At 37.0% G+C, this 21,959-nt stretch overlaps 3 protein-coding genes and 1 pseudogene across 4 annotated transcripts; all 4 read left to right on the top strand.

The window, feature by feature from the left end:
• The first annotated feature begins 339 nt into the window (after window positions 1-339).
• Window positions 340-1,010, top strand: LOC120183470. The gene has a single exon (XM_039188153.1). The coding sequence runs from the start codon at window positions 379-381 to the stop codon at window positions 991-993; it is 615 nt and encodes a 204-aa protein (XP_039044084.1). The 5' UTR covers window positions 340-378; the 3' UTR covers window positions 994-1,010.
• Window positions 1,011-3,893: 2,883 nt separating this feature from the next.
• On the top strand, window positions 3,894-7,310 carry LOC120183458 (annotated as a pseudogene).
• Window positions 7,311-10,657: 3,347 nt separating this feature from the next.
• On the top strand, window positions 10,658-12,657 carry LOC120183457. Its single transcript, XM_039188143.1, has 5 exons — window positions 10,658-10,935; window positions 11,075-11,265; window positions 11,381-11,587; window positions 11,690-11,741; window positions 12,047-12,657. The coding sequence occupies exons 1-5, from the start codon at window positions 10,861-10,863 to the stop codon at window positions 12,626-12,628; spliced, it is 1,107 nt and encodes a 368-aa protein (XP_039044074.1). The 5' UTR covers window positions 10,658-10,860; the 3' UTR covers window positions 12,629-12,657.
• Window positions 12,658-13,753: 1,096 nt separating this feature from the next.
• On the top strand, window positions 13,754-20,420 carry LOC120183481. 2 transcript variants are annotated; one of them, XM_039188164.1, is made up of 9 exons: window positions 13,754-13,844; window positions 14,266-15,817; window positions 15,901-16,261; window positions 16,412-16,496; window positions 16,595-16,651; window positions 17,177-17,236; window positions 17,323-17,544; window positions 18,026-19,555; window positions 19,679-20,420. In XM_039188164.1, the coding sequence occupies exons 2-9, from the start codon at window positions 14,653-14,655 to the stop codon at window positions 20,171-20,173; spliced, it is 3,975 nt and encodes a 1,324-aa protein (XP_039044095.1). In that variant the 5' UTR covers window positions 13,754-13,844; window positions 14,266-14,652; the 3' UTR covers window positions 20,174-20,420. The 2 variants fall into 2 exon arrangements, with proteins under 2 accessions (XP_039044095.1, XP_039044096.1); XM_039188165.1 differs by having other exon boundaries at window positions 13,784-13,844; window positions 14,256-15,817.
• Window positions 20,421-21,959: the final 1,539 nt, after the last annotated feature.

Below are 21,959 nucleotides of genomic sequence, written 5' to 3'. Positions count from 1 at the left end.
AATGTTGAATGATGAAATTTTATAATATACTCTAATTTTAAATATAATCAAAATTTATATAATTAACAGGACGGATCATATTCGATAAAAAGAAAGAGCTATGTAGTATAAATACATAGTTTCCCCTTCCATGCTTCCTTATGCTCAAGGCTCTTCTCTAATGGACTCTTTAATATAATTTTCATCCTTCTTTTATGGGTTATCTCTTAAAATTTGATATTTAAAAAAAATCGTTTTTTAAGGAACTTCTGTAATTTGCAGGGGTTTAATTCTGATCTTTCACGATTAGCTTGCTTCGTCACTGTTAGCATTCGAGAAGTAGTGTCTAATCTTTTGCTATTTGATTTTGGTATTTGAATTGTATTTTGATTGTTTTCAATGGCGAAGGGCCGACGGTTGACCACCAGCAGAAGCGAACGATTTCTGGGAAGTTACAGTTACGGTCAAACTGACACTATTGCCGGCTATTCTGAGCTTCGGGAGGAAGATGTTTGGTTGATGGCCGATAACGGCACCGACCGTGACGACCAGTCCGATAGTAACGAGATCAGGAACTACGAGACGAGAGGCAGCCGACGCCGTTTCCCCCGAGGTGGGGGCGGTGATGGTCACGTGGGTGGGCTTTCTTTGGCCTTCGAGGATTCTTCTTCGACGAAACGTGGGATCGTGCACCAGTACCGTACCGGCCACGACACCATGACGCAGGAGGCGGAAGAGCCACGTGGACGACAATTGGCCACGTCGGCGCCTTTGAACGTGCCTGACTGGAGTAAGATTTACAGGGCCGACTCGCTGGAATCGATGCATGACTTGGACGATGATGGTGGTGAGTCGGATATGATGCCCCCACACGAGTACTTGGCGCGTGAGTACTCTCGGAGTAAGAAATGGGGTGGGGCTTCGGTCTGTGAAGGTGTGGGTCGAACCCTTAAGGGCCGAGACATGAGACGAGTCAGGGACGCAGTATGGAGCCAAACCGGGTTCTATGGTTAATGTTAAACCAATTTGTTTACCACCCCGCTCCCCCCCCCCCCCCCCACCACCAAAAAAAAATATTAAAACTTGCGCAATGATTCGGCTGGGTCGACACAGTTGAGTCAACTCAGTAGCGAGTGAGCCCAAGCAAGCAGGATTTTGAATCGAGGGACCTGAAAGAATTATGTTCTTAAATTGAGATTATAAATTAAAGTGTACTTCCATCTTCTATTTACATTTAATGGGACATTACGATGTTACAATCACTCCAGAAAATATATCAGTGTGTCGGATCAAATCTTTGAACGGAAAAAAATTGTAACATTCTTTATACTAATAATTTCCTTTGGAAAAAACGATTTTAATGGTGGATATAATTGCTTTTGATGGAAGGTGATGGGTGGAGGAAGAATGGGGTAAAGGCTATTATACCACCACAAAGGGCCCTTTAGACAGAGAAGAGAAAAGCCTTTTATTTGCATTTTACCCAAACTTGTCATGTTGGGGCTTTACCATTTTGCGAGGAGATGGCTCCAAAATCCCCTCAATTTCTTTACAACCACGCCTTCCCTCCGTCCACTCATTTCTCTTTCTCAATATAATATTATAAATCAGTTTTGATATTCCATGCATTTATTATATGTTTCATCGGTGAATTAGATGGTGTATACATTTTTATATATTAGGATGGTTATTAGTCGGATTGGATCGAGTTTTCGATCCACTTGAACTCAAATGCATATTATATCTCTCTGCTTATCACCTGACTTGATTTAAGTATAGCAAGATTTCATCTAATCCAAAATTCAACTTAATTTTGTGCTAAAAATACTCATATGTTTGATCGCCACACATAACATTTTTATTTTTATTAGATAAAACATAGTCCTAATTAAAAAAATATAGAAAGAAAAATTATTGTAAACATCCCTAAATATATAAAAGATGATTATATTATTATCTGACCGAGTCATATTTTTTACCATACACCCAAATTTAACCTCATCCTTAAAAAAATATTTGAGCCCATTTTTTAAAATCCAACCTTCTAAAATTGAATTGTATCAAAACTCATCGAATTCGAATAAAATACTCATCACTAAATATCATCTCATCAACTTTTATAGCGTATAAATAATATATCATAAATATATCAAATTCATATATATATATATACACACACGATGACCCATGGTTTTGACATCATTGGCCATTGGTTAAAGTTCATTTGTTCTTAGATTCTCAATTTTATGGTCCATCCATTGAAACAGTGACTTTTGAAAGAACAAAAATTCAAAAGATGAACAATCTTTTTGTCTATTGTCCCAATTCCATTCTCATTTTTAGTTTCTTTTATCATTTCAACTTTTTATTGGTTATTAAAATTTCCCATTTTTATATGTTTTTAGTATAAAAAAGATATTTATACTTCCTATTTAGAAAGTTGAGTCGTCAAAGATAGCATATTGAAAAGGCAATCTTTGCAAGAATAAGAATATGGACTTTCAACTTACTAGAATGTATAAGGAAAGGTAAACTAATATAAAGTTAAGAAAAAATGCTACCGGAAATGTTAATATTTCTTTAACATTTTTAGTAGAGTACTACCTAAAATGTTATTTTTTCTACCGGACATATTAATATCGGAAATATTCATTTTAGGTAGTGAAATTAACATTTCCGGTAGAAAAAATAACATTTTATGTAGAAAAAATAACATTTTAAGTAGAGCTCTATCGGAAATATTAAAAAATATTAATATTTTCGGTAGTGTCTTTCTTTAGCTTTATATTAGGCTGTCGTACAACAAAATTACTCGCAACTTATGGGTTCATTTCATTAAACTAATGGGCTCACATGTACCCATAACAATTAGGGAAAGTATATATTAAGTTGGGCCGAGTTTTTGACTTATCTAAACTCAATTATACTCTGCACCTATCACCCGACATGACCTAAGTTCAAGAAGATTCCATTTTATTTAATTTTTGAGGTAAAAATCTACATTTGACCCTATCTGAGACATATATAATTCTTATTTTTACTAGGTAAAATAAGGATCTAATTGGAAAAAATAGAAAAATAAATATTATATAATAATCTCTAAATATAATAGGGATAATTACACTATTATCTTGTGTTGGTTAAGTCATAAATTTTTAAACATGACTCAAATCTAAATTTAAAAAAAAAATTGACCTTATAAAATCAAAATCATTCAAATCCGAATCTAATGCTCATCCCTAATAACATGGCAAGAACTCAAGGGTGAAATGGAATGTCCTAAACTTGAAATCTTACTCAACTCGACTCGAAAATTGTAAGGATATTGAGTTTCTCACTACTCACACATTAAAAGTCCCTATAGATATTTAATCATGAGAAAAAAAATATAAGACTAAAGTACATTAAATTTAATCATTATATTTTTAAAAGTTACAAAGTGAACTGTTGTAAAATGATCATTGTGACATTATAATAATTAAAAAAAACAATAAATTCAGTGATCATTTTATAATAATTCAATAAATTTAATGACTATTTTATAATTTTTAAAAATTTCAATATCTAAAATAGTAATTTAAATATAATTCCATAGCCTCTAATATATTTTATCCGGTTACAAAAAGTGCAATCAAGAATGTCCATAAAAGACTCGCATAATTCCTTTTTATTGGTAGTATTAGTATTTATTAACAGGCAGGAAATTTATTAAGGTACACTCATCTCGCATCGATAATTGCGATGAAGATACGTTTTCCTTTAATGGTTTTCCATCCCACGGTTTCTGTTCTGTGTAAATCAGGGAATATTCCCCTCAAAGGCTTCAACTTTAATTTAAAAAATCTTGTATTTATTGTGTAAAAGCTTTAACATTTACTTTTAGAGAAATCCCAATTTTTTAAATTCCTAGAATTTGTTTCCTTGAAAAGATGGGTTGTTTTAGCAGCAAGAATAAGTTGCCAGATCCTCCTCCTTCAAGACCAACACACCCAACTTATCACCAACAAGAACAAGTTCAAACCCAGAAAATGCCAATGCCTCAAGTTCCACAAACAAGGCAGGCGCAGGCAATCCCTGCCCCTTTGAAGCCTTCACCAGTAAGCACAAGGCCAGTTCTAATGGAAGAAACAGTGTTGGGGAAGCCATTGGAAGACATCAAGCAATACTATACCCTTGGGAGAGAACTGGGTAAAGGCCAGTTTGGGATAACTTACTTGTGCACAGAGAATTCCACTGGTTCCACTTATGCCTGCAAATCGATATTGAAGAGGAAGATGAGGAGTACACAAGACAGGGAGGATGTGAAGAGGGAGGTCCAGATCATGCAGCATTTGTCTGGTCAACAATGTATTGTGGAATTCAAGGGTGCTTTTGAGGATAGGCAATCTGTTCACCTTGTGATGGAGCTTTGTGCTGGGGGTGAGCTTTTTGATAGGATTATTGCTCAAGGACATTACTCGGAGAGAGCTGCAGCTGCTATTTTCAGGGTTGTGGTGAATGTGGTTCATATTTGCCATTTCATGGGAGTCATCCACCGTGATCTCAAGCCGGAGAATTTCTTGCTTTCTAGCAAGGATGAGGGAGCTATGTTGAAGGCAACCGATTTTGGCTTGTCCGTCTTTATCGAAGAAGGTTTAATTCCCAATCTTCCCTATGTGAATTGATTTGCTTGTTTTGAACTCTTGGAATGTGCATGTATGTGATTGCAATTTTGACAATTTGCCACATCTAGTACCGTCTAGTTTCACTATTTTGTTGCTTAACTTGTGGTATTTGAGATGCACAAACTGCTAAGAAAGTAATTGGCATTATACGAAGTTGGAGTAGCTGTTAAGACGCAATGATCACTAAACATTGTTTCCTTGCTATCACTTTCTTACAGTATTCTATTATTGTAATTGATTCAAATGATTGTTTTGTGTGTCAAATGTACTAACTGTTTTATATTCGTCTCAGGGAAGGTATATCGTGATATAGTAGGTAGTGCATACTATGTTGCTCCCGAAATTCTGCGACGTAGTTACGGAAAAGAAGTTGACATTTGGAGTGCAGGAGTTATTTTGTATATTCTACTTGGCGGTGTTCCTCCATTTTGGGCTGGTAATAGAAACGGATCAAGTACCTGCTATTTTTATTTGTTTTTGAAGTTTCGTGTCATGTTTGATAACCAACATTGGTATATTTTGCTGGAATCATATTGCAGAAAATGAGAAAGGAATATTTGATACAATTATTGAAGGAAAACTTGATTTTGAAAGTCAACCATGGCCTTCAATTTCTGATAGTGCCAAAGATCTGGTGAGAAAGATGCTGAACATGGACCCGAAAAAGCGGATAACTTCTGAACAAGTTCTTGGTATGTATTCTCTTTGGTTATTTGTTATAGTTCCTAGAGGTATCTTGTTGGTTACAAGTCTGACTTCGCTACGAATTTTGTTGTTTTTCATTTGATTAAGATAGGTTTAAGTTATCTTCCGATTTATGTCAGTCTTCTTCAGTTCTTCTGATGTGTTTGATTAACATATAATACTGGTGTGATCAGAGCATCCTTGGATGAGTGTAGATGGAGAAGCATCAGACAAGCCGATAGACAGTGCTGTTCTCTCCAGATTGAAGCAGTTCAGGGCAATGAATAAGCTGAAGAAGCTCGCGTTGAAGGTACGGCATCAAAACTGCATTCAAAAAGTTTGTCATAAAATACAGTTAAAATTGTAAAATATGTGTGCTACGCATGTTGGCCTTTCTTGTTCGATAACACTCTAAGTACGACAACTTATGCAGTACGCTTGTATTCTTACCACAGATATCCTGAAATTCTTTTTATCTGTGAGTTTTCCTTATTTTTGTCATCATTTAATAGTGTTGGTTTATCCAAAATGCCCTATAGGTTATCGCAGAAAATCTATCTGAAGAAGAGATTAAAGGTCTTAAAGCGATGTTCAAAAACATGGATACAGACAAGAGCGGCACAATCACCTATGAATAACTGAAGACAGGTTTGGCTTGTCTTGGATCAAAGCTCTCTGAAGCTGAAGTCAAGCAATTAATGGAAGCCGTAAGTAAACTTTTACGACTGGTTGATTTGTTTATAGTTGGTTATTGCTTCTTACACTCAAATGGCCTCTTTGGAATTACATTCCAGGCTGATGTGGATGGAAATGGAACGATAGACTATATTGAGTTCATCTCAGCTACAATGAACAGATACAGACTCGAAAGAGATGAACACCTGTACAAAGCATTCCAGTATTTTGATAAAGATAACAGCGGGTGAGTTCTGACATTTCCTGTTTCCATTACTATAGCTGCATCCTTTTACTGATAATGCTAAACTATCCGCATTCGACATTGAACTGATAAATTCTACTTTTCTGCTAAAGAACTTATGGAACTTTTTGTTGTTAAATGTTTAAAATATGCATGCAAGCACTACCCGTGATCCTGTAATTCTCCTGGACAAGTTCATAGACTGTGGCTTGTTTGATATAACTTCATCTCGATGTATATTGTTCTTCTCAGGTACATTACAAAGGACGAACTAGAGACTGCTATGAAAGAGTACGGAATGGGCGATGAAGCCAGCATCAGGGCAGTAATCTCTGAAGTTGATACTGATAATGTATGTTTGGAAATCCAAGGAAACTTCTTATAAGGTTATTATATTACTGGTACTGAGGTTTTTTTTTTTTTGATAGGAATAGGAGGTCTCATTAAAAACCTCCCTCATAGTTGCCTCTTGATAAGAGGCAACTAGCGGAAGGAGGAAAAGAGTACCTCAATATATTAGTAAACCCGAATTACATAAAACTATAACTTACAAAATCACCCGAATTAAAATACCAAACATAACCGCTAACAGTAAGGACATTCAGCCTATCCCCTCCTTAGCTAACTTGTCCGCCTCCCAATTACAAGCCCTAGGAATCAACCTAACCATAATATCCCTACCCGAAATTACATCCCCAATTTCCCGAACCAAAGAACTGAAGAACGAAGGAGCCTCAGTAGGCCTGAAAATCCAATCCACTGCAGTCTTACAATCACTTTCGAGAATAAGTCTTCCCTTCGACGCCCAGTCCGAATGTAGAAATAGATCAATTCCTTCTTTAATGGCTTTTAACTCAGCAAACAGAGGAGGACCAGGTCCGACAGGCTTAGAGAAATAGATCACGGTACTGAGGTTTTTTGAATTCAATAGGATGGTAAAATTAACTACGAGGAGTTCTGCATGATGATGAGAAGTGGAGCACACCAAAGTGAAAGCTTTTCTAGATACCATTAACGGTCCCATTACCTTTTCATCGCAACAACCGAGTTACGAAAGACTGAACCAATCTAACAGTGTCAGTAAGAGTAGAGCAATCACAGCAGAAGGTATGGATTGGATTGAGACTCATAGTCCTGTATAAGTTTCTTTAGGGCCCATATCTAATAGCTATATCCTGCCTATAAAGGAGGGTACTTTGAGGGTGTAAATTAGAATTGATTCAAGCTGCAGTATTGCTTGTGTATATTTTCTGAAAAAATTATCTATCAGTTCCAAGTTCTTTCATTGATTTTTGAACTTTTAAGGTGAACTTTTAAGGTGTTCTTTTCCCTCATTACTCTTTGCATAATCTATCAACATTGCTGCAGTCTTGCATGATTTGGTGGTTTCATTGAATGGGGCTGGGTTTATGTGTGGCTCGGAGCCATCCCATCCGTCTTCCATAAACTATCATTCGAATCATGATGTTGAGAACGGAGTAAACTGGATTAGAATGATCACCCTTGTAATAGACCTAAAACACAAACATAAAACGCATGGTATCCGAGGATGAATTATCTTAAAATATCATAAGAGGGCAACATTATAAAACACACTTCACTAGACAAAAACAACCACTTGCAATTTCTTTAGCAAAAGAGTTAAATATTTTACCATTAAAGGTGTGTTCATCATTATAATAGAATTCCTTTCGCCTTAAGCATCACATTTCTTTACTACACATAACCCTAAGAAGAATATATATTAACAAATTATGATATTATCCTTGCTGGCTGTCCCTCCTTTCTGGTAAAAATACTACTTTGTCCATTTCAAAACCAGTTCAGACCGCGCCTTGTAATAAGACCAGACAAGGGCTGATAGGTCTTCTTCATCAGGAACTAAAATAATGTGGTTCATGATATATTTGTTTAAATAAGTGGGGGTTTAGTTTAAAATTAGAAGGATGGTATCCAAGGCTTAAGCTTCATATTCCCCTGACAGAAACTGAATTAGAGACAACCTTTTAAGTTAACCTTCCCACGTGAGTTTATTTTTCTATATAATATATTTTTGTAAGCAAATTACATCCACGTGTGCACACATTTTCTTTATACCTAGGAAAATGAAGTGCTTCCCTGCTCCCTAGTCAAGACAGTAAATTTCCCATCTTTTTTTTTTCATTTTTTTTTATTTCAGTAATCATAAACCTTTTATATAATATGCCCATGGTCTGTCATTTTTCATTTATGTATTCATAATTAGGGTAACATAGTTTTATATTATGACCTTTAAGTAAAACCTTCACCAGTTCAATGCAGTAACCATATTAATCAAGTTATATATAAACTAGAAATTGGTTCATCACCTATGTTACTCGAATTCGGGTGTGAATATCGGATAGTATGGTTAGATTTTTCCAAGGTTTTCCATGAATTTAGAGGACTCTTTGAGTTCATATCCCCATATTCATGTATTGGACACAGATACTTCAAGTAAAATAAAAAGTCCGAGCAACACATATCACAATGGAAGACTGGTAAAAGGGTAGCCATTGACACTCTCCTACTTCCTTTGATCTATGTCCTCTTTTATATGTATCTAATACATTCTAGCTATATAATTTACATTCATAGATCTTTTTCTTTGGTTCTATATGTATATAATCTGGTGCCTCGGATGCTTAACAACGGGGGCACAGCCTTTCACTATATAATATGACAATGCAACTCTTATTAAATTAAAAACTGCTGTCAAATAAACTTGTGGACTTGACGTATCCTAAGATAGAAACCTAAATGCCATTTTTATTTATGATCTTTTGTAGTTTGAGATTAAAAAAAAGAAGGAAAAAAGGAAAAAGAAGTGGACAGATAGATATGCACATGGGGTTGCATGCCACATTGCTCTCACCATTCTCTTTTAATTTCTTTTCTTTCAAAACTGAAACGCCAGAGGGTAATGTGAATATCTTTCTCTCCCTATAAAGATCAGTTCATTGCCTTCTTCTCACTTCTTAGTTCTTCTCATTAACTTTTTCTTTCTCTGCAAGTAAACGAGTTGATTGTTTTTGACTCCGAAAGCGTTTAACTTTGTATTCTAGAGGAAGTTAAGTCTCTGTTCATGTTGTCCTAACTTGCTTTTCGATGTGAAAGCGTGTGTTTACCATATGTTTTTAAGCTTTTATTGAGGTTCTCGGAGTATATCGTCGTTTACATTAATGGTGGAAACGGAACTTCAACCCTGCGCGAGTTTGGTTAACACATCGGCAATGTGTGCAATAGAGAAAGGAATGAAGGGTGAGAGTACTACTGTAAATTTCATTTCAGAGATTGCAGCTGAACTGCAACGAGAGAGAGCTAAAAACGCATAGCTGATGGAGAGAATATCATCACTAGAAGCTCAAATACAACAAAGGGACAAGGAATCTCTTATAACAAAAGAACATGTATAGCTTCACCAATCCAGTTTTTTTCATTTTCTGTTCTATTTAATCTGTTTCTATTATATAGTGATTTTGATCTCAATAGTATGCATCGTTTTCCAAAAGCAAATGTATATCTACTTTTACCTTGTGTGCTTTGGCTCTTGTTTAAGGCCATGTAGGGGAGCTTCAATGACATTAAAGTCGTTTATTTTCCGATTAACTTCTGTATTTTTGCCTTGTCAAGTTGTCTTTGATAAATGGTCCGATGAACATTTCCAATGAACTTTCTGGTTATCGAAACATGACATTGTAATTCATAGATATATCTGTTTTACTTTTCATTTTCAAATGCAAGTCTGCATATTTGAAGCAACTAAATGCATATACTTTCACTGCTTAATTGATGTCTCTTGTGTTACCTTACAGGTATGTCTCTTGTGTTACCTTACAGGTCAACTGTCTAGATACTGCAGGACGAAGATTCAAAAGACGGAAAACGGAAGCCACTGGTCGTAGATTCGGAGATGTAAATGATGTCGAAAGTGAAACGGCTTCTAAGGCGAGAAATGAAACACCAGAATTGCCTCACATGGATGAAAATCACAAAGACCGATTAATTAACTGGATGAGCATGGATGAGACCCACTTTTCAGGTTTCGATAAACCGAAAGCCGGTGACATTGCCGGAGATCATGAGGAAACAGATGACAGTGATGATGAAGACGAACTTTATAAAGAGGATGATTCCAACATTGGCTATAAAGATAGGGAGAGTGGAGAGAATCGAAGAAGTACTAGTGAAGACAAGCCTCGTACTGAAGGTAAAGGTGATGGAATGCGTATACCTTGTGTCCAAAGTTGTTCCAGTGGTCCGAGTGAGCTGACATTGGCAAAAACCAGCCGCTTAATGAAAGAAAATCGAGAAAAGGACTACCAAATACAGGACATACAAGTACCTTTAACCCGAAGATATCTGAAGGATGTACAAGTACCTGCAGATACGCCACCTTCTGGAGAAGAGAATTGTCAAGTTGTATAATCCAGAAAGACATTACGGAATAAGAAACCTCTGAAAGTTCCCTTCTGTCCTAAAGAAATAAAGAAAATACTCGAATCAGATGTGCTTTTATCGAAAAATGCTCAGTCACACACCATAAGGAAGATAATTGTTTTTGCATCCCTTGGCATAAGGCATGGATGTGAAGACATGGTTGAGCTAGACTTCAATCACTTCAGCATTTTAAGGAAGGGGTATCCATATGTGTCTCCAAAGAATCCAGGGGTACGCAGCCTAGTTTTCTAATGTTCATCGATTGTCTTCTGCTTGCTTGCTAGTTGTTACTAATATGGTTGCTTTGGACATATAAGTACTAGCTGTAGTTTAATGGTTGCAGAAAAGAAACTAAACTCTTATATTGCAGGAGCATGTCTTATACGAGAATCCCGGCATCCAGAGGAAGGTTTTCTATCCAAATCAATGGAATCCAACACTATGCCCTGTTCGAATACTTGAGGAAGAGAAGACTATGCGCTCTTCCGATCCCAGCTGTCCATCATGCCTATTTTTATGCATCAAGTATGGTGGAAGGACAAGAAATCTTCCTCAAAATGAGTGAGTACCCGAGAACTGCCTCACGAACAATTTTTTTATCAACGCCATAGTAATATAGAGCTTATACCGCATCAGCCTAATGATCTAGCAACATTTTTGGGCTGCATTTTTTCAGATATGTCAGGCAGCAAATGGGAAGAAATAAACTGAAGTCTTTTGGACCTATCATGTGCCGAATGGCAATGCTAGTCCATATTCGCAGTGGGAGCTTCTTCTTCAAGGCCTTGGGCATCACACTTCTCTTCATGGCAGGTTTCCCCGATGACCTTGTTCAACGAGAAACAAAATATAGGAACTTAGACTTGCTGCAAAAGTATTATAGGTAAGAACCGGATTTGGTTGCACTTTACCCCCATTATGATGTCTCAGCTTAGCAACTAATCTGGTTCAGCAGTTCACTTAATATTCAACCTTCGTATTATAGGACCGACAAGGACGCTGAAGGTGAAGAGTTGTTTCTTTCACATTCCAACACCGTAAGATTTCAATTTTCAAACCCAATCATTCTACATTTCATTCATTGTTATCGAGGGTTTCTGTTTCCTTCTCTGATGTCACCATTTTATTGCATGGTACTCCAAGTACCATGTTGTCAAAGGAAAAACATAAGATGATTCTGCATGTAGATTGGCTATGATCTACGAGTTATGTCTACATTTTTATGTTTTCATCGGTTACAAAACAGAACGGATATGGATACAATGCTGTATTGGTGGTATGATCTCATCTTGAATTCGTTGTCGATTGTCGTTTCCCTTAAAATATGGTTTTCTTTATGCAGGCGAGTCCTAGCTCAGAACCATTAACTTCAAATTCTACCTCAACAAAGCCGAAAGGAAGAAGGCAGACGAACTCCAAATGCAAGTCTCACAATTTGCAGAAAGCCTCGTATCGACAATCAGTACCGTCGAGTTCAACACACCCTACTCAGTTCGGCCTCATGGGATACACCTCAGTTCAAACTCATGCAATGGCAGCATTTCAGACCACCCCATTCCAGGCACCAGCTGATACTTTACGAGTCACGAGCACGACGATGAAGAGTCTTGGTAATAATATCTCCTACCATAACCAAACCCCATATCACTTGTTTCTACCACAATCTGCATACAGTTTCATGCCTATGGTATTTTGGCCTCCACCGAATGTCTTCCCTTCCGGTCCTTATCCTACAGCATACGGTTATCGATCCTTTCCGACTAATCCGAATTACGTCTCCATCCATCCACGGCCTTATTATAATCACCCTTCCTCCAGTTGCTTTACTCCCAAGTTAACAGAAGGCAGTAGGAAGAATGGTTCAGCAGCCTCAGGACGTCATAGTGACTCGGATAGCAGTACTGAGGAATCGAAAGACTGCTGATAGTGGATCAGATATGCATATACAATTTGATAAATTTAATTATCATTTTGTAAGTTTTAAAAGTTGAATGACTAAAAAATCATTTGAGCATAGTTTAGTGGCCTCTAGTATACTTTATCCTTTTAATTCAGACCCCAAAATTCTATCCCAATCCCTCGATAAGACCAAATTATGGGTTTGGTTCATGTATTATGCATAAATTCAAGATTTAGTCATCACACACTTAATTTAATATAATGTGATCATTTATTTCATAATATCATTATTTAGTTCAAACCGCTAACCCTCTAACCAGTTCGATTAAAATTATGATGGAATTTCCCCCTTACGAACAACTATTCTAACGCATAATATTGACATCCAGAATGTTAAATTAAAGCACATACACTCCCAAATTTGAGTAGAGGATCATATCCACAATTTGATAATTTATTAGTTTATTTACTATTCGTAAATTATAAATTGATTTATGTATTCTAATTTTATTATTTTTAATTTTTATTGATCCTAATCAAACAATATATGTAAAATTTGATAGGTTAAACTATACTATTAGTCTTTGTATTATGCGTAAATTATAAATTTAATTAATGTTTTATATTTAAGCTCAATAATTCTGTAAAAGATTAAATTTGACTAAATTATAGGGATTAAGTACACAATGCAAGCATTTTATACAGGGATAGCGACAGAATTTGACAAAATAAGTTTTGAAAAAACTAAGGGCCAACTATGCATTCAGTGTCTAAACTAGTAATTTTGGTCCATTTCAGTACCTAAACTTTTAATTTTTCCAAAATCATACCTAATATTTAATTTTTGTTTCATTTTAGTATCCGCTGTTAAAAACTTAATGCGTTTAGTACCTAAACTATCATTTTTCTTCCGTTTTAGTACCAAAACTTTCAATTTTTTCAGAACTTAACGTTAAATTTTGAGTGGGTACTAAAATGAAACAAAAAATAAATTTTAGGTATGTTTTGAAAAATTGAAAGTTTTGATACTAAAACGGACTAAAACTAATAGATTAAGTACTAAAAGTGTAATTTACCCAAAAATTAATTTGAAAAAAAAGGTGGCCACGGAATGAATACATAATGCGTGGAAACGGCGTCGTCCTTTCTTGTATCTTCCCTCGGTTGAGAGAGTTGCACATGCTTCTGCCGTTTCGCGCCCTATATTCCCAAATTCCTCGACAAGCCGGCTCAATTCGCTGGTACGACCACGACTCTCCTCTTTCCTTTTACATTATTTTGAATAATTTCGTTTTCAATTTCCGTGTTTTAAAGTATTTCAGTCGAATATTTAGCTGTTTTCAGTATTCTAAACCAATTAATTTTATCTAATTCTCTCTGGATCAACCCCCTTTTTTTTACAATGCAAGTAGTTAGGTTTTAAAAGTCGATAGATTTAATATTAACCCATTAAATTTATGGGTCAAATCTTTCACTTTGTTGATTTTCGCGCTTGCGATTATATGATTTGATTAATGCTATTTGCAATCAGTTTAATTTAGTTGTTCTCTTCTTCCGCGTGCTGATTCAAATATTTGAACTGGGATTAAATTGTTTTGTATGAAAAATATAATCTTTTTTAGTCTAGGTTTGGATGTAATTATTCATTGCAGTTTTGTTTAGTTCTGTGCTTTCGGTGTGGTGAAATTCATCCAAAATGGCTTCATATGAGAATGTGCAAACTAGTGAAGTTGAGAGTCAAGGTCAGCAAAATGTTCTTGTTGTGAGAAGTGGTCACTCAAAATCTGATGATGGCGTGGAGGAAGCGGAGGAAGAAGTGGAGGAAGGTGAGGATGAGGAAGAAGATGTGGATTTCAATCCCTTTTTGAAGGAAACACCTTCTCTGGAGGCTTCTTCTAGTTTGTGTTCTGAAGTCGAGGGTTTGGATGGTGATACAGTTGATAGTAGAGTAAATACCCGTGTTACTACTGATGTTAATTCATCAAAGGTTAATACTAAGTTGCAAACGCTGATGTTGGAGAATCTGAGCACTGCGACGAGGAAATTGTGATGCAAAGTACTGCCTCCCCTGAATTGGAAAGAGGAGAGGAACGCCAGTTGAGCAGTAGCGTAAAGAAAAGTACAGCTGGAGACTCAAGTAATGCTACACATTCCCAGAAGACAATGATGCATTTGAATGACGATGAAGATGATGCTATCTGCAGGCGCACTAGGGCTCGTTATTCACTTGCCGGTTTCACTCTTGATGAACTTGAGGCCTTTCTTCAGGAAACAGATGATGAGGATGATGTTCAGAATGTTGATGATGAAGAGGAGTATAGGAAATTTCTTGCAGCTGTATTGCAAGGTGGGGATGGTTGTCACCTGTCAACTCAGGAAAATGAAAATATCGATGATGAAGACGAGGAAAATGATGCCGATTTTGAAGTAGAACTTGAGGAGGCACTTGAGAGTGATTACGAAGAAGTTACATTGGAGAAGACACGGGCAGAGGAAAATCAAAGAGCTGGAAAACGGCCAGAAACAAGGCAAAATAGACGGCAAAAAGCCTCAGCTCTGTATGAAAAAAAGCTTTCGGAGCAGTCTAAGAGACCATTGCGCCCCCTCTTACCAATTTTGCCTAATGGACCGATTACACCCACACCTACTCTTAATGGGAAAGCTTGGATGTTTGAGGCTTATAAGAGTTCTGTATCCTCTGCACCAGTAGATGGTTTCATCAATGGGTTCACTGCATATCAGATAGGCCAGTTGCATTGCTTGATACATGAGCATGTGCAGCTTCTTATTCAAATATTTTCTCTTTGTGTGCTTGACCATTCCCGGCAGCACATTGCATCTCAAATTCAGGGACTGATTCTTGAGATGCTTCAAAAACGAGATGAAGCTATAGCTTGTAAAAGAAAACCATATCCTGATATTTGCTTCAGGGCTCCATATGCTTCTTCATCAGTACAAAATGAGGTCCCACTTTTGTGTCCCACACAGAACACTCCTAAAACATCTACATTTAATGCTAATGGAGTCTGCTCTTCCACAGATACACAGATGCTTGATGCTGAAAGTATTTATAGTCCGGGAAGAAGATATGAACATTTTTCTAACGGGCAGTTGTGCTCTTCCTGGGTGCCTTCTTTAAGCAGCCCCGTATTATCCATTCTTGATGTTGCTCCATTTAATTTAGTTGGAAGATACATGGATGATGTATTTTCTGGTATGCTTAAATTTACCCCCCCCCCCTTTGATCTGCTTGCTGTGAATATCAATGGGTTTTGACAATTTACAGTTATTTGACAGCTGTCCAGGAGCATCGGCAATGCCAATTAGAGAGTGGTTGTACCACACAATATGAAAAGGCACCTCTGTTCCCTCTTCCTTGTTCTCCATCCATGACGGAAGCTAATAATGAAACATCAAGAAGCAGCACTCTACCGGCTGGCTGTATAGTGCCATCATCAGCCTGTCAGGCGCCAGCTAAGAAGACATTGGCTGCTACACTTGTTGAGAAAACAAAAATGCAGTCAATTGCCTTTGTCCCCAAGGAAATAGCGAAGTTAGCACAGAGATTTTTTCCGTTGTTCAATCCAGCATTATTCCCACATAAGCCACCACCTGTTGCAGTTGCAAATCGGGTTCTTTTCACTGATGCAGAGGATGAGTGAGTTGCATGCTTCCCTGTTCTTTTGTTGTTTGATTGTCTCGACTCTTTGTTAAGCATTCATGCTAATGAAACTTAAACATATATTTAAACAAAGAGAAACAAAGCTTGTGAAGGCAAATTATTTTTATATTTGAGATTTTTATGCAGATTATTGGCTTTGGGTTTGATGGAATACAATACAGATTGGAAGGCAATTCAGCAACGCTTTCTTCCTTGCAAATCAAAGCATCAGGTAACTTATATCCTCATCTTTTTCTGCAACACTATCCAAGTACTCTTGGTGATTGGACACTAAGCTCCTATTTCATTTTGTGCATTTACTTTCTTCAGATTTTTGTTAGGCAAAAAAATCGATGCTCATCTAAAGCGCCAGAGAATCCCATAAAGGTATCTGCCCTTATTTCCCAAATCAAAGATGAACATATCTACCTTTTGATATCTATTTTAGTTAGGCTTTATCTTTTTGATTCATCATTTGATTGTATAAATTAATCATGGTGCCTCTCATCCTTCACTTTTTCCGTATCTGCTTGCTTATATTCCAATTAAGCACCATAGTTCTCAAATATTTTAATTTTCATATTTTATTATAAAATTGGACCTAAACGAATTTGGGTGACATTTTTTCTGCTCCATCGAGCATCGTGTTTGTTTTGATGGTTGAAAGAACTATATAGTCTTGGAATTCTAATTTTTAATGGTTAGAACTTAACCATAGTGGGTGTCCAAAGTAGTGAAGTAATTGATTATTAGGTTATATTGCATTGCAAGAGGTGGTCTTTGGATTAAATTGTTCTACTTGTAAAGTTACATCCTAGGAGTTAACTTGCATTATAGTTACTTGATTGCTGACCTCTTTACTATTTATTTGCAAGATTTTAGATAAAAGAAACATTTTGGTACTTTGTGCAGGCAGTCCGGAGAATGAAAACATCTCCCTTGACTGCAGAAGAGATACAAGGTATTCATGAGGTAATCTCTTAATCGTTGTGTACTTTTTGTCTTGTCATCCTTTGGATTTAGTCTTGTAATTCCAAGTATGATTCCAACATTTGCAGGGGCTCAAGGTTTTCAAACTTGATTGGATGTCTGTCTGGAAATTTATAGTCTCACACAGGGATCCATCCTTGCTTCCCCGGCAGTGGCGCATAGCCCTTGGAACTCAGAAGTCATATAAACAAGATGCCGCCAAAAAGGAGAAGCGGCGAAAATATGAATCAGAAAGAAGAAAGCGTAAAGCTGCCAACTCAAGTAATTGGCAGCATGCATTTGGTAAAGAGGTTTGTTACCAATTTGAAGTTGGAAGCACGTATTCCCATTTTCTTCTCATTTTCACCTGTTATTGCGATCACTGTGTATGACCTCTGAAACATGAATGATTAATCTGATATCTTAAAGACCGTAGAAAATATGAATATTTTGTAAATGGTTGTACCAATGCATTTATGTCCATTAAAACTTGATCTTCAAAATTGCTGATCTCTTTGTTACTTGGCTAAAGCGTGATCTTTAATCATCTAATTGAGTGTATCACATTTTGCAGATTAGGATAACACTTTCAGAACATAAAGCAAAGATTCTAAAATGTTCAGAAATTTGTAATTAAAAATTGACCTGCATTTGCAATCTATGTTCTTGCAGTGTTCTTGTTTTAATTCATTTATCAACTTTATAAACCATATAGTTTGAGTCAGCTTGGATCTGTGATACTTGGGGGAGTGTTCTTTTATGAGATGATTAACTTTCTTTCCTCGACTGTAGGACTGTCAATATACTGGTGTAGAGAATTGCAGTGGAGATGGTCGCATAGATAATGCAGAGGAGTCTTATGTTCATGAGGGATTTTTAGCTGATTGGAGGCCAGGTATTACCAAGGTCTTCTCATCTGAAGGTCCTTGCTCGATCGTTGGAGACAAGAACCCACCTAATGTTATGCCTACAGAAGAGGGTCCAAATGCCAGAGAACAACCCAATAACTATAGGTGTGCAGTCACTCGGCCATTGACTGGCCTAAATCAGGGATCTCAGCATGCATTGAATCATTCCCAGCAGCCTTACACCTTTCCTCACTGTGCATCTAATGCATTGCAACCAACCTACACTGTTCCTAATATGATATCAAATACCTCCAAAACTCAGATATATTTACGGCCATATCGTTCTCGCAAATGCAACAATCTACGGTTAGTGAAACTGGCACCAGATTTGCCCCCAGTGAATTTACCACCATCTGTTCGTGTAATCCCAGAATCGGCTCTGAAATTCAATCAATGTGGAGCATACACCAAGGTTTCTGCAGCTGGAGCTGGTGGTGTTGATGTTGGAATAGGAAATATAGTTTCTCCATTTTCGGGTTTTGCTAAGTCATTGGTGAATAGAAGTGATAAAAGCAATCCAACGAGGGAAAATATCACAAATTCAAACTCAGAAGAATCAAGGGTTGTCAAAGACAAAAGGGTTGCAGAGGAAAGTACTCGCACAGATCTTCAGATGCATCCATTGCTATTCCAGACCCCAGAAGATGGACAACTGCCATATTATCCAATGAATTGTGGAGCTGGTACATTCAGTTCTTTAAGTTTGTTCTCCGGGAACCAGCCCCAACTAAACCTAAGTCTCTTTTACAGTTCACAGCAAGCTAACAGCGCTGATGATAAGTTGACCAAATCTTTGAGAATGAAGGAATCTGTTTCAGCATCATATGGAATTGATTTCCACCCGCTCCTGCAAAGAACTGATGAAACAAATAGTGAACTAGTAACTGCATGCTCCATTGCATCAACATCTACTGGTTTGGATGGCAGATCTGCTACACCCTCTCCTTTGGATGCTTTCCAGAGGAGGCCAGTGGTTCATTGCAGCCCACTTTTTATCGGGTCTAGACCCTCTAGTCCAATTGAGAAAGTTAACGAGCTAGACTTGGAGATCCATCTTAGTTCTTCTACAAAAGAAAATGCAGCATTAAGTAGGGGTGTGACTGCACTTCCTACAGACTCATCAGTTCGGTTTCTAAATTCTCAAAATGCAACAGAAACACCCGACGCTTTCCATTCATCAGGCAACAACTTTGTTTTTGGTGGCTGTTCATCAACTGTATCAACCAAAATCATTGGCAGATACATTGATGATGCAAGTAACCAGTCTCATCCAGAGATTGTGATGGAACAGGAAGAGTTAAGCGACTCTGATGAAGAGTTTGAAGAAAATGTTGAGTTTGAGTGTGAAGAAATGGCTGATTCTGAAGGAGAAGAAGGTTCAGGCTGCGAGCAAGTTTCTGAGATGCAAGATAAGGTATCTCTCCTCTCTCTTGTTGTTATCCCGGTCTTTTCCCATTGCAACATGAGCATGCTTTCATATCATTTGTGCTGTTCTCTAGCCCTTGTTTCTCAATTCCTACTTTATTGCTTTTCGTAGGATGCTCAATGCTCCATGACACAAGAAATTGTGACGGATGAAGATTGTAATGATCAACGAAGGGAATTAAGTATCCACGGCAACACGGAAAACAATGTTTGTAGTCATGAAAGGGAAACCCCGTCTTTCTTGAAGATGGGTTTGACAGGTCCAAAGAAGGATAAAAGCAGTTCCTCGTTGAGCTTAGATGCATCTGCATCAAACCGTACTTCACATGCAAAGCCTAAGAATGAATCGAGTACAATCAGCAAAGGCCCTCCTACTAAAACTTCATCTTCACATCGTCTCAACAGACCTTCAAAGCAGGCAACACAAAGCACAAGAAAAGTCGCACCGCTGGAGCATGCCGTGGATATGGCAGAACAACTCAGCTTGGGTCCTTTATCAGTTCCAACGTTAAGGAAACCAAGAAAACGCACTCGTAGGACTAATAAAACCGCAACGGATGGTACGAGTTTAGGGAACTCAAAAGATGACACTAAAGACGTTGGTTAATTAAACTCTCATACTCGGCAACGGCAACGGCAACAGTGATCGAGTTGCTTATTCCCGGGATGCTGCCAACCCAATTATAAACTGAGAAAGGCCTGTCTCATCAAAAAGAGAAAGATGATCGATCCGTAAAGAGTGCCCTCAACCAAGATTTTGCGTCGCCAGTGTCTTTATTCTTGCTGTAAATAGGAGGGCAAGCCAGGTGCCCAGAAAATTTTTGCTTTGTATTGGTTTTGACGGAGATATCATCAAATTCATGTAATTAGAGTTTACTAAACTGAATCGAATTTTCGAACTGATTAAAAATCAAAATCGATTAAGCCGAATAGATTCTGCTTCTGCAAACTCTTAATTCTCCATATCCATTTGGTTCACTTCAAGCCCTTCAGCACAGGCACCAAGGAAACATGGGTAGGGGCTAAAAAGTTGGTTGACAATGACATTGTGACACCATCTAGTAAATTATTCCCTTGGAATCGCAACAAGCTGCTTTCAGATTCAAGTTGAGCTGCAAAATACCACCACTCGGATTTTGCCACATCAGATGATCCCCACCAGGATGTAATGTTGAAAAAGCAATGAATCGTCAGATTGCATTCCCAGCAAATCTCCAACTGTCGATCTACGGTTTAATACGACTGACAAGCGTCGTATTATCAAATAAAATTCTTTCCTCGAATGAAATAAATTAAATAAGCGTAGTAAAAAAGAATCGATGTACGAGGACTTAGAAATTTTCAAAGTCGAATTGTGTTGATTCAGATACAGGAAACTGTAGTAAAAGGGAGGAGGAAGATTTTGTAAAAATTAAGTAATGAAACAAGTAAAAGTTAAACAACAAAGAGTGAAATAATATTTGAAAACAGTAATGATGAAGAATAGTCTCAAGTTTACTTTGTCAAAATTTATTTCGATCATCAAAAGAGATTTTACCTCGAAATTCATGCCGATTACAGTCTACAAGGTCCAATCCTTATAACTTACTTTTCTTCTGGTAAACTGATATTCTCAAGCCAAACTTTAAAATTCAGTCTTTGTTTGGACTAACTACGGCTATTGCTGTTAGCACTAAATTAGCTTTAAGTGATGGAGAAGTCCGATTTGGATTATGCTATCTTAATGAGAATCAAATCTAATCTCAATTTCCAAAATTTTAAATTCAAATGCAAACTTAAATCTAAGTAATTTCTACACAACTTCCTTTTGGATAATGTTGATTGGATCACCTTCTAAAAGCTATTGCTGACTGGATCTTCTAGAAACTGTCACGTTGGACCGCGTCATGCCCTAAGTCGTGCCTATATCACCAGCCACGATTGGATAATTAAAAAAATGTAGAATGTTCCATTCTTACTGTTGGTTTTGGAAAATAGACTCATGCACATAAATAAGCGAAACAAAACCAAATAATCAACAATAAATCGATAACAAAGAAGAATTAACAAGTAAATTTATTCAATTTAAAACACTCGGTACAAGTAGTATTTGTTCAAAGATAACCCTCGGTCATTTGACATTGAATACTCGTAACTCCAGTGCTCAAATCCGAAATCTCGAGAAATAACAACAATTTTTTTACTATCGAATTCGTTTGGTTCGTGTTGGTTACATACGTGTTTAAATTTTGATTATTGTATTTCAAGGACCTGACTAATATGTGTCTATTGATAGTCTGGATGAAATACGGTGATTAACGATAATTTATTTCTTTTGGTTTGAATGAAAATTTTAAGAGGACAGTTGAAGACGAGGATGATTACGAAATTGAGGTAGAGATTAGTGGAGGAGG

The sequence above is a fragment of the Hibiscus syriacus genome, unplaced genomic scaffold, assembly GCF_006381635.1.
Source record: "Hibiscus syriacus cultivar Baekdansim isolate YM2019G1 unplaced genomic scaffold, ASM638163v2 tig00112762_pilon, whole genome shotgun sequence".
NCBI classification, from domain to species: domain Eukaryota; kingdom Viridiplantae; phylum Streptophyta; class Magnoliopsida; order Malvales; family Malvaceae; genus Hibiscus; species Hibiscus syriacus.
This window is presented reverse-complemented; position numbering and strand designations above follow the sequence as displayed.